General features: G+C 41.4%; 1 protein-coding gene across 12 annotated transcripts in view; it reads left to right on the top strand.

The window, feature by feature from the left end:
* The window catches only part of CELF2 (CUGBP Elav-like family member 2), a 376,863-nt gene that overhangs the window by 245,122 nt on the left and 118,434 nt on the right, over positions 1 to 13,307 (top strand). For all 12 annotated transcript variants that reach the window (XM_080392046.1, XM_080392047.1, XM_080392051.1 and 9 more), the window contains one exon: positions 150 to 346. In XM_080392046.1, coding sequence (XP_080248172.1) covers positions 150 to 346 — 197 coding nt within the window. The remainder of the gene's footprint in view (positions 1 to 149; positions 347 to 13,307) is intronic.

The following is a 13,307-nucleotide window of genomic DNA, read 5'->3' on the forward strand; positions in this document are numbered from 1 at the left end:
TGTTCACAATACTTATGCTATTAATTAAATACTGATTTGTTTTTTCCTGCTTTGTGCCAATTGACATCATCTTCTGCATCTAGTGCACATGAAAACTGCGTACTCTCCTAACTTGCCGTCTCTTTTTAATCTCCTTTTCCACTTTCTAGTAACGGCACAGCTAACAAGATGAATGGAGCTTTGGATCATTCAGACCAACCAGACCCAGATGCCATTAAGATGTTTGTTGGACAGATTCCCCGTTCATGGTCGGAAAAAGAGTTAAAAGAACTTTTTGAGCCTTATGGAGCTGTCTACCAGATTAACGTTCTCCGAGACAGAAGTCAGAACCCTCCCCAAAGTAAAGGTACAGTAGTTGTGCTCACTGCTTTCAATTAGTTTTTGGTTTGTGGGTGTTTTTTCTGTTTTTTCTTTCCCCCACCTCCATGATCTTGCTTGCCTTCAGGATTTCCAAAGAGGTTTGCATATGGGCTGTCTTTTTTGAAGCATACTGTGTTGAGCTATGCAGCAGTCCTGAGAGGAGAGGACTCCTGAATACCTATCGATTACCGTCTTCCTCCTTTTCTTCAATTGCAGTTTAAATGCCTGTTATCTGGAAGCATGCATTCCGACTGTGCAAAAAATAACAAAAGATTGCCGTCTTTGTTTAAATTCTTATTGCCAAGAAACATGGAAACTTGAGCGATCACTTTCCCAGGATTAGCTCATGAAAAATATAATTTTCTACTTCCTTTTTTCCCCTCTTTTCACCCCAGGTGGGAATAACTTTAAGGATACAAAAGGGGAGAAATGGTAACAGTGGGGTCTTGCTGTGTCATTGCTCCAGAGGCAATTAAAATTACAAAACAGAGTGGCCCTGCTCTTTTCCCCAAAATCTGATTTCTTTTCTGCAGTCGTGTTAAAGGATTGATTTTTGGCACTAGTATTTTTCTAAAAGGAAGTGTTGGTTTTCTCTTCTGCTTTTTTTTCTATACGTATTTAAAGTATTTGTCCTTAACTACATTGCTTTCTTTCACTGTATATCTATCTATATTTAGGCCCATGAGAATTCTAGGTATTATAGCGATGTAAGCATAACATATGTTTACATGTAGACTGAGTATTTTGTTTCACAGAATGTATCTTTCTCCCTAAATAGCTGTATACTTTCATTTACACTTCATGTTTGGTACATGAAAGTGTTGCTAGCATTGCAAGTGATTTGTGCAGCTCAGAGGCATTGCTAGGTATGGGTGTGTGGCTGGCTGTAAGGTTACTATATACTTACTCATTCTTACTGTGCTCCTGCCACTGCTTCTAAAAACCTTTAAAGTGCACATGGCACGGAGAATATAATAACATGCTTTTGTGGGCTAGCTGCTAACAGTGCAAAACAGCACTTGCTTGAGGTTTCCAGTTCAGTGGGAGGTGGCTGCTGTTGTGTGAGGCACACAGCACACCTTCGGGTGCTCTTGTGCTGTTGTGAAAAGCCCTACCAAGGCTCAGCATCTCCTCCTTGCCCTTGCATGGGGCAGAGGATCCTCTCAATGGCCTCTTCTTTGCTGCCCTGATTTAAGTAGCCTCGTGCTTTGAGTGAAGTTAGTCCGTTTTGGGTCACTTGCATATATAACTCCTAGTTAAAAGACTTGGGGTCCTGATGTCACACCGATGTCAGGGAGGAGGTTCATCTCACCCTATCTCGCTGCTAATCATGCCCCTGTACTAGATTGCTCTTTCCCTTCACAAGCAGAAGATATTTTTGGTTGGAGCGTTTCAGTGTAGTTCTGCTTCCAGCTCCCCCCATTCCCTGGGATTGATGTACTGTAGCATGTAGCCCGCTGCCATGTTAGCACACAGCTCTCACCAAGTGTCTTTTTCTTGTAATGCTGGATAGAAGACAGCATTAAGAGGTCAAGAAACTGGATTTTCTGCAGTCCAGGCTGCTATGGATGAGCAAACTCCTACTTAGTTTAACCCACTAAGATGCTGAACTTTGAGACTTGTCCATTTAGAAAGAGCTGATCCTGGGCCCTAGAAATGTCTTCCACTAAGCAGTAAATGAAGTGAGAATGATATCGTGGTTAGACAGAAGAAAGCCGTTGATTCCCGTTTTGGTAGTGTTTTCCATCATACTGTACCCGTCTGTCAGGCAGCAGAAAGGTGTAAGGATTAAGCACAGATCATGCAAACCATTGTAGACTATGGGTATTTGCGGTCCCCATATTCAATATTCCTTTTCAAAGGTTTGGGGTTTTTTTGCTTGAAGTATTTTCAGCCATGCAGAGAAGATGCTTTTATGTCACTTCAGGCATTATATGTTTTAATGAGTAAATTAATTTAATCCTCAAGCAAGACAGAAGAACGATCAGGTTTATGTTTCCCTGACAGCAGCCAGCTCCTCTGGTGGTCGGCTTTTCCCTTGGAAGCTTTGGAGGAGAGTGTCTCCATGCCGGTTGGCTCTGTTCTTCCTTCTGGCTCAGTCTGCAAGCCAGGTTGCTAGATATAGAAACCTCTTGAGTTTCTTGTGGATGTCTTGTGACTGGGAATGAGCTGTACTTTCGTAATCCAGTGGTGCAAAGGATTCTGTGTGAGTTTTAAGAATGTTAGAAGCAAACAAACCAACATACAAATGCCCTGGAAAATGGCTAATAGTCTCATTGTCATCACGATGCATGAGAAATACTTCACTTGTGCTGTGTAATTGGCATTTAATCATCAAGCTGAGTCTTGACTTTTTGTTTAGAGGTGTGGCTGAATTCGATGCTCTCCTCCTCTGTAAACAGCCACAGGAAACAACCGCTTTCATTTGACTTGAGCTGGGTAGGTGGGGGTCATGCCAGGCGTCTGCCTGCCTGCCGCGTCTCTGCATCACCTCCAGTTTTGTAGAATAGTGCATCGGTGGTCAGGTGACACTGGAAAAAGGCCATTTTGTATTTCATTGCATGGCTGTGGCTCTGTGTTGTGCAGAATGGTCACAAGGCTGCAGTCACCCAGAAATTTTCTCTGAATATTCTGCAAGACATGATTTGCAACGACAAAAATGCAAGTTAGTGTTACTACACCGTGTGGCGTGGGTGGAGCGGTGGCGGTTTGGTGTTGTTCTTGGAAGAAAGATTTCACTCTCACCAGATGAGAGCTGTGCATTTCTGTTAGCTTGGCCAAAGGGGCTTCTCCAGTTTGGGTGGAATTTTTTCTCCAATGAACTGTTTATGAAGTTGCAATCTGAGTTTATCCTGATTCTGTCAAAAATAACCATAGGCTGCTTCTCTCTTTCTTACTGTTATTAAGACTGTCTTTCATACCCTCCAACGACAGACGGCCTAGTTCATGTCATTCCTCCTTCTGCAGAAGCCAGAGGATAGACAGGTAGAAAGCCAAGTTGTACTCACTTTAGAAAACTGAAAGGAAAGCCACCTTACTCCCACAGCTATATTGTGGCTAGTGCAAATGTTGAAGCTCGGCTTTATTAATTGGGAACCACAGGGATGGCTGCATTTCGATGGGTGATGGCTGGAATATCAGTAGGAAACTCCGCATGCTTTCCAGCATTTGCAGCTCTGCAGTTCTTTTTGGATGTGTGAAAGAGCTCGGCAAAGTAATTTGACTTTGCGTTTATCCCCTGTTGTTTTGTAAGCCTTTTTCCTCTTTCTGCAACAAGAGAAATCCGGAGGATTAGGTAAACTGGGGGTGGGGTGGGGGGGTGGGGGGTGGGAAGCCAGGAAATCCTGTAACACTGAAATAAATGGCACTTTCAGCTTCTGGGGGCTAAGGGGATTCAAAATCTATGCAGATCAGCCCTCTCTGTTCCCAATCCAGCTTGCTCTCTTTGTATAATTTATTCTGGGTGGATAGATGACGGGGTTTTTTTCCAGAGTAGTTGTTAAAGAGAGCTTCTGTAATACCTCAAATACAGCAAGCTTTATGCGAAGGCAGTATACACTGCCACCGAGATCTCTCTTCTTCCCCGCTGTTCTCCTAAGCTGGAAAGATTTCCTTGGCTGCTTTTGTTTCGGAATCCGACTGCTGAAGCAAGCAGATGGCAACAGGGCTACTTTTGCCTTTTGAAATGCAACAGAAGAGTCTCAGGCCAGATCCACAACGTCCTTTGGGTGCCTTGCCCCTGTTTTAATACCTTTAATTCTTGCGGGGATCCAGGGCCCCTAAACCAGCTCTGTGAGCTGGTGCCTGCTCATGCTACCATAGCAATCGCCTTGCAGAAAGCAGGGGAGAGGCACCCGCCAAACAACGAACTGCGTGTTTCCTTGTAGCCTTTTACACACCCTTTATCAGATTAGAGGGAGGCTGCTGAGTGAACAAGTATGTGCTGTAGTTAAAGGCCAGTGTTTATTATTATCCTATTTAACATGGTAATTTAAGTCTACCGGGAAGCAAGCAGAGGAATCTGATAATGAGGCATTTGTCTGCTGCATACAGGAGAGACCACATGGGCGAGGCATGTAGGAGGCAGAAGTTATCTGGCTTGTTGGGGTTCCATTTCAGCTACCCTTTAGCCTTGCAGAAATATTCCTGTGCTGGTCCCTGCTCATGGTGCCCCATTTTCTGTGTGGCAGGAGGAGAAAAGGGGACTGGGGCAGTCCCGCGTGGGAGCAGAGCTGTGACACTCCGCTTGTCACACAAGCCCATCCTGACTGTCCTAATCGGCAACAAAGACCAGCTGTTCCCTGCCTGCCCTTGCCTCACTGCTCAGGCAGTTGCACGCTTCCGCTGCTTGAAGCCATTTCAATGCATCGTGTTTTGCAAAACTATTCTAGATGCTCTTTAAAAGCTCCCTTCAGCCAGTGCTCCAGGAGTCAGGGTTTCTCCACACTTTTGGACTTATTTTGTGTTTTGAACGCTCTCACAGGTCCACATGAACATTGTTTCGCTCTTGAGATCCAATGAGTTGTGTTGTGAGCACATATGCTATCGAAACTGCGGGACTTGAAACCACAGCCGTTATGCATGTGTATTTTACACTAAATTTTACTGTTCACGGGTGAGAGAGCTTCTGTTACAATTGTAGGCTTGAAGAAGTCTTTCATGCACCGAATGAAGAAGTGCCTTGTATATTTTTCCTTTTAGCAGGTGCTTTGTGCACTCTGTGAAGTTTCACAAGACAAAGATTGGCAAAAGCCAGATGTTGCCATTAGATACAGCAGGGAAGGAGAGTGAATTATAAAATTGAGTTTTCAGCTTTCAGTTTCTGACTTTAAGATGTTTAAATTTAAACCTTAAAGAACCATTTAAAAAAAAATATGGGTTATAAGTAGAATCATAAAATCTATTATAGATGTGAGCTGATATTTATAAAAGGTAATTCTTATTTGACAGATCTGCTGGAGTTTTTCAAGAGGTTTCTCTGAAAGTGGACAGGTGTGAAATTGTGTCTATAATCAAGCTGGATTTCCCAGGGGCGTTTTGCACGGTGTCACACAGGAGCCTAATACACGCGGTTGCTGGTGAAGCAGAGAAGGGCCCCTTTTCAAATGGAGAAAGGAGCTGGTTAGATGATCGAGGGCAGATTAGAATGGGGAAAGGTTATGGACCAGGGAAAGAGAGGGGATGATGACTGGAGAGCAACAGGGACTGTTATTGGAGATCAATACTTTTTCACTCTCTATGTAAATGCCTTTAACAGAATGAACCACCAACTTGTTATCCAACTTTTTGGATCATGCAGAAGGGACTGGATGGGGTGAAGCCACCTGATAACCTGAAGAAAACAATCCAATACAAAGAGATTCAGTTGGAAAAAATGAACCGTGAGCTAGAAGAGTAAATTCAAGTTTTGAGTGGACATATATGTTGAATGAGTATATATTTCAGAGATTTGAGAGCAGGAGAGGATTTGAAGAGCGCACATATCATAAAAGGACTGACGTGGTGTTTTGTGTCCATATGGTCAAAAAGGCACAGAAAATCTGAAGCTGTATAAATGGAAGCATTGAATATAGCTTTCAAGGAAATACTGTACCATTTAAAGAAGGATTTTTTTGATCAAGTTTAAACTATGGTTACCAATATTTAGTACCATTCTATAGAAGAGGGCAGAGGTCCAGAGAAGAGCAGCGTGATTTTGTATGAAGTTGGGAAGGGTTAAGCCATGGTAAAAGGTCTAAGAAGGTTAACTTGTAAAGGGCTTCAAGCATTCGACTTACAAGAAAGCTAAAAGGGGAAGAGCTGAGGAAGAATACAGGACTGTACCTTGGTTTCGAAAGAAAACGTTATAAGAGGATACAATTGAAGTTTCTGCCATATCTTGAAATGCGTAGTGAAGGCAGGAATAGATAAGCACTTTCAATTAATGTTAAACCCAGGGACTGCACAGCATAGACTTAAGGTTGAAGAACAGCAGGCTAACAATTCCAACTTCTTAAGTCAAACTTTCTTCCTCCACTTGCAGAGCAGAGAATGGTCTTCAGAACCTGTGGTAAGAAAAGTTCCAAAAGAAACTTTTCTCTTGCTTTCTTCAATTTAGTATTTTGAAATAATGTGCCTGGAGCAGTATGTGACATGATTGCTGCCCTGTGCAGTTTCACCTGTGAGCAGGACAAGGTGCCAAGGCTGCGGTGGGCACAGCTGACAGTATGTCTATGTCCAGTGTGAAGAGGGTCTGAGATTTCTGATGACCCCTGATCTTTTGGCATTGCTTTGAAGAGAGATAGCAGGTGAGGATAACGTCCCATGGCGTACTTGACTGCAAACCTGTTGCCCACATAAATCAGTCTGGCTGTGTATTCCCATCACTGACCACAGCAAGAAAGTCAGCCCCTGTAATACCCAGAGTGGCCCAGCAAACCCAACGGTGTCAGATGGCGCAGGAGTAGTGATGATATTTGTGAAGACACTGTAACAGGAGTGCAGGAGTGGGGGTTTGTGATTGCAAAACAGGAAGAGTGGAGGATGTTGGGGGGATTGGGTAGAGCATGTTTTTCCGTTGTGGTATTTAAAGAGGGAAATAGCACATAACATAAACCCTTCCTTAGCCTTGTTTTTGAGGTTCCTGTATGCAGCATGTGAATGACTGGAGCTGTAGCAGAATTAAGCTTTTTTTTTTTTTTTAAGGCATCTTTTCACTCCATGTTTTTACAGTATTTATTGCAGGCAGGGCTTGATCCAGAAGTGAGATTTCTAGGTGTTGCTGTAAGAAATTAATAACACATCTCTAAAGGATTAAAGTAGATCACTTTGGGGCTCATTGGTTGCAGTCTTATAGCAGCTTAACTATGATTTAGAACTGTATATGAATTTTCACAATCAAGCTAAGACTTTATAAGCACATTGCTAATTACATCTATGCTGAAAAAGCACGTAGACTTTAACTACATGGATTGGTTTAGTTAAGTTGATAGCAAACCCATACGCAGACCAGCTATTAGAAAAGTAGGACCTCCTATTCCCGTTGAGGTGGTCTTAATCTCTAATACTCATGTCTGATAAACACTTAGGAAGAGGCAAGTTAGGTAGAGGGATATTAGAGCATCAATTCAGGCATTAAATAAAGCCAAGCACTTTCCAGTTACTTCAACAGCTCCAGGAACACAGGTGGAAGTACAGGTTCAGTTTTCCTGAGAGTTCAGGAAAAAGAAGAAAATAAAAAAAGAAGGGGATATCTGTCTGTCTTTTTTTCCCCCCTCCTACTTACATTTAAAAGCAGTTGAAGGCTAATGATTGAGAATTAGGGGGCTTAAACAATAGTGAGGTTTTGTCAAGACAATGCTGGAAAAGAATGTTTTGCACAATAGTTAAAAAAGACAGGCAATTCCTTTAACGCTGGCTTCTTCAGCACACCATCCAGCATTTACCTATAGGATATTTTAGAGCAACTTTACCAAAACCTCCCGAATGTTCTTAAAATATAGATGGGTAGTCTGTTTTTCATAATGCCATTGTCACCTCAGAAAAAAACCACATAGGCAGGTGGTTAAAAAAGCCTGATCTTTCAATAAAATTGAAAAAACCCCAGCTAATCAAATTGCGTTGTTGAATCTGAAAAATATGCCAAACCTCATTCTCTCAAATATATAATCTCAAAGCCAAAATTTTAATGCATGGGAAAATCTAAGTCAAGTCATGCACACACTTGCACACAGGAATTAATCAATGGATATAATACACAGACATAATATCATATGCATGTTTAACTGTTTTCAAGATTGGTGCCTACATTTAAAGTACATACCTCCTTAATAGTGCCAGGTAATGTCAGTTTAAGATTTATGCCATCCAGTGTCTTAGGTTGCATATTAAAGCTCACATCAGTGAGTTCTGATCTTTTTATGATGTTGTGGCACTAAAATTCTTTCTTCTTCCAATTTGCTATTAAATGAATAAACATACAATATTTATCAGCTTGCCACTTAAAAAATGATGTGTGTTTCTGTTAAAGAACAATTGCTTGAAAAAACAACCCACAACCTTCTCTTATTATGTAGTGTTTCTAATTCTGTTCAGTTCTAATGTTTGAGTCATTTGCCCATAACATAGGAGGAGGTTTTGTAAAGGATTTGAGAACGTGGTCTGAAATCTTCACGTGCTTTGGGATGGAGCTCGAAGGAAGGAAATGTTTGACAACCGAGCAGTGTCAAAAATCAAGTGTAATTGGGGAGTAGCCTTATGACCATGTATTTCAGCTGCAGTGCAGCTTCCAAGTGTCTCATTTCCTCCACAAGAATGGCGTTTTTTTGCTTTCATCTTCTGCTCCTGTCACCCCTCTAAAATCACGCACAAGTGCGTGTGCACATATATACACAAATAAATGAAAGTCTAAGATTAAAACCCACAATGCAAGACATTCTGCTCATTAAAGGACAGAAGAGACTCAGAGGCAGTAAGACTTTCTCTGTTAGTGCTGAGATGATGTGAGTGACACATAGATATTACCATGATGGGTCATAATAAAAAGCTAAAGACCATGTAAAATGTTTTATCATAAATATGTCATCAGTTTTGCTGGTTCTAAACATGAAACATAAACCCCAGTAAATCACTGAAAGGATGTCTGTTATTCCTTATCTTTTTGAAATATGATATGAAATGGATATATGTGTAGCATTTGCAGTGTAAATTAATTACTAGGTCATTACTTCCATCTTCCCCACTCCAGACCTTTCTTTCCAGCCTGTATTTTTTGCTGGAGCAAGGTAGTGGGAGGACAGTGCTGAGCATGCCTAGGGTCTGCTAGGAGCCACTATCTACTCAGTGTCAGGTTTCTGATACAGATGCCAGGAAAGGACATGCCATGCCAGTTGTAGTATTACTTCGTTTTAGACATCAGAGTGCACCGTAGCTATCAGCATATTTCAAAATAAAGGAAATAACTCCCTAAGGATAAAGTCTGGTAGTGACTTCTAAGCCTGGTTTGAGCTTAACTCAAGCCAATGAGCTATGTGTGGAAGGCTGTGTGTGCCATATAAATCTCCTGGTCCATCTGTCTCCGGGAAGAAGGCATTTTCAGGAATCTGTGTCTTTCTAATTGCTTATAAAAGCACTCTGAGACAAGCCGTGAATAAATTAAATTTGAAAGTTTCCAGTGGATCTTTTCAGGTTTTCACTGAACCTAATTACTTTCTAATCTATGCCCATGAGTATGCAGTTTTAAGTGGGATGGTAGACTTTCACTCTGCAGATTAAACTCTGTGGTGCAAAAATTCATTATTATTTGTGGAGGAAAAAACTTCAGTGTCTGCTGCCTTGTGGCTTTAATTTAAAATAACTACTACATCTGAGTCATGCATTCTTTTAGAAAAATAAGGTGAGCTGTAAAGAGGTACAAGATATTTTCTAATAAACCATGTCTCTTATTTGCCTAACTGAACGGGGAAAATTTATGTTTCAAACGTTAATTAAACTGGCCTAGTAGCTCAAGATGTCACACTTTCAATTGCAATTTTAGGGGAGCTGTACCACAATAGGGAGTAGATTAATATAATGTACTGCATGAAACTTCCTAGCTGCAAGGATGAGCATGGCACCGTAAGGAGCAGCACTGCTGCTTCAGCTGTAGATCTCCACGTGTTTTGCAAAGGGAGACAAATACCGTCACTGAGTCTTTACCAGATGGAAGAAGTGAGATACAGAGGTCTGGGGGGACTTTTCCAAAAATTTCTGAACCACTTTGAGCAGGCAGAGAATAACGTTCTGCCTGTGCCGTTGTTGTGTCGCCTAAATCAAATCTGCTCCCTTCGTTCTTGGTACTTGAATCCCTGAGCTGGTTGACACAAAGATTTTGTTATGTTAACGCTGCCCAGGTGAGATCTGCATTGGTTTATTCACATATTAATCGGATCTGATGAGGACTGCAGTTAGAAAACGAGTGTGGAGCAGGCCCGTAGGCGCCTACTCCCACTCTTCTTCTGGCCCCCTAATTAAAACAATGAGTACGAAAACAACAGTCTTCCTTTATTATTTGCAGATCATGGGATATAAAAATCATTGTCGATTTTAAATGGTGTATATTAACCCGAGTAATTCCGCCGGGGCTTCAGATTCTATAGTAAAAGTGTTGTGTTGTCTCTGGCTCAATTAGATTTTTCTCAGTGTCAATTTTAATTCACTTCACCGGAGCGTGGGGGAACTCTCTGTGGAAGGGAAAATGTTACTTGTGAATGAGAGCCTCCTGCAGCCCACATTTTATTTAAGAGTTTTAAGATGCTTGGCGGTCCCACATTCTCCCTTGAACGTCTGCTATTGTATGCTGGAAGAGTTGAACAAAATTGCTCGATGTTTCTTAATGTGACAGGCATCTGAGTGTGAGCAGGAGGATGCGAATGAGGAGAGTGAAATCTTTGGTTCCTTCTTTTTATTTAATAGTGAGGAAAAATAAAAAAAATAAAGCTTTGGTGAGCCTTGGTGGCCAAACAGACATAATGATGTCAAATGTTTCTCACCCTTACAAGCATCCACCTGGCCACATATACAGAGAAGTAAAAACTAAAGAGCGGGGATTCCTTTTGCAGTGCTGAGTCTAGGGCAGAGGCTGAGTGGCCTGGGAAGGTTTTTTTTCCCCCTTTAGACTTGGCATTTCTCACCTCCCATGGCCTTCGGCACTTAGGTGTGGCTTGCTGGGTTATGTTGTGCTTGGTGCCTGCTGCCCAAGCAGCCCAATATTGTTCCTTCCTTATTGCTAAAGGGGAAGAAAGGAGTAGATCTTTAGTTGGAGGACACTTCTCACCATCGTGAGAAAGAGAAGACAAGAAAAAGAGCCTGTGGTAGAGTTGTAGGGGAAGGTTTACTATAGCCAAGGGCCCGAGATGTATGCTGTGTATAAGTGGGGCTTTCCAAAACGCTTGTTTCCATCCTGCTCAGCAGGTTTCTCTTTGTATCTCTATTCTATACCTCTCCTTCCAGTATTTCATTAAACTCTTGAGACATTAGCTTTATGGATCGTTGTGGACACTGAAGTTTTACTTGGGGTTGGAGTCTTGTTTGTTTGTTTGTGTTTTCTTTGACTGATACCTCCAGTTTTCAATTTTGCAAATGGTTTAGGCCACTTTCCACTGGGCTACCTGTAGGAAAGCACCTGAAAGTGTCACCAAAACCAGTCAATTGTGGGCGACAGATGTGAACCTCGTTTCTGATTCAGATAGAAAACAAAAACCTCAGTGTGATGCTGGAGTGCCCCGTAGCTATTAATAATGCCAGCTTGTGTATGAAAGGTAAATATGAAATTATCTCAATTGCATACCCCTTTAATGTTTTTCAGAAAAATTGAGCAAAACTATCAAAATTGTAGTTTCTGAGTCTGTAACCTCCCAGCCTTTATGTTTCCAACAGTGTTAGCTTCCCTTTATGGTCCTGAGCTGTTAGCATGCGATGCCTTTCCGTGCTTTGTGGCTTGCTAGTTCTTGCTTGGGTATGTATTGAGTTAAAAGGTGCTGTGTGAAAGCACAGATTTATTATCGTTAGTATTATTATTATTATTATTATCATCATTACTTAGATGCTGCCGTTTAAGTAGTTCAAAAAAATCTTGCAACTAAAGGTCAGCATAGCTTGTAGGTTTACAAGTAACGGTACAAGTAACCTTCAGAAATTTCCTCATGACAAGATAAGTGCAGCAATTATATTTAAATGAGTGCCAGAGAAAATTTCACTGTAAACTACATTAGCTGGAGAGTGTAAGAAGATTTAATTGAATTAATGTTACTTACTATCAAATGCTCCATCTAGTGTATTGCCAGGTCTCCTTATTACTAAGAATAATATTTGGCTCATAAAAACCCCTGTTCAACTAAGCACACAGTTCTGACGACTTCAGCAAATGATTAAAGTTAAAGCACGTTCTTCTCTGCTTTGCTGAACAGGAGTAGGCTTGGAGCTGGGAACAGGTATTGGTGTGCGTATGTAAGGCAAAGTCACTGAGCCCTTTAAGAAGGCTGGTTATGGAGAATCCTCTTCCAGATGGTTTTCCAAGTGTCTAATGAAGGTGTGGTTTGGGCAGAAGCGTCCTTCCTAGTTTGAGTAATGGCTGCGCCAGCGATGGAGACGGGCAGCCCGAGCACGGGTCTGGGTGTGCAGACTGAGAGGTGATCCGTGATCAGGCAGGGTGATCCATGCTGGGGCTTCGGAGCCCTCCACCAGTAAGAGCAGTAACATGATCGCGATGGCAGAGGGATTTAATTGAGTAATCCTGGCGGTATTTGTAATGCTGTTATTAATGCACAGTTCTTGCTCTCGCATGTTATGGAGGTGCTACAATGAGATCCAGGAAGGTATTTTGTGTGACTTCCTACATAAAAGCAGAAATGCAAATAAGCTGCGTTAACATATTCACATTCTATAAATGGAAAACTCAGACACATGGAAACACAGCGACATAGCCAGAGACATGCTTCAAGCCAGTGATAACGATATCCATGGTTTTCCTTCTCTGCTCTTATGTTTTTACCATCAAGGAGGAAATGTGATATATTGGATGTTTTTGCAGAATATTTTTGAATGTCAAAAATACCATTGAAGTATGTGTCTCCTTTATGTTTGATACTATTTTATTTTCCTTTCATACATGTTCTTGAAAAAGCGAATACATAATTCTAGCAAAAATTACTTTTATGCTCTATTCATTCAGCAACAAAAATGAAAAAAAAAAAGTTTGAACTGCTCTTTTATGGAGATGGGGAAACAGTGGAATAATTTCTACAGCAACTTTCTTTATTGTTGGCCGAATCAAATGGCAAAAGTTATTCACCTACACATGTTACATTTTAATGATCCGCATGTCACTCCTGAACTTAACCCACCCGTGTTTATGCATGCAGTTGACATTCTGGTACAATCAGCAAGGCACATGCCATTCAAAGGAGTTACAATCTCCTCTTTGTTTTTGT

Source organism: Falco punctatus, assembly GCF_963210335.1.
Source record: "Falco punctatus genome assembly, chromosome: 6".
NCBI classification, from domain to species: Eukaryota; Metazoa; Chordata; class Aves; order Falconiformes; family Falconidae; genus Falco; species Falco punctatus.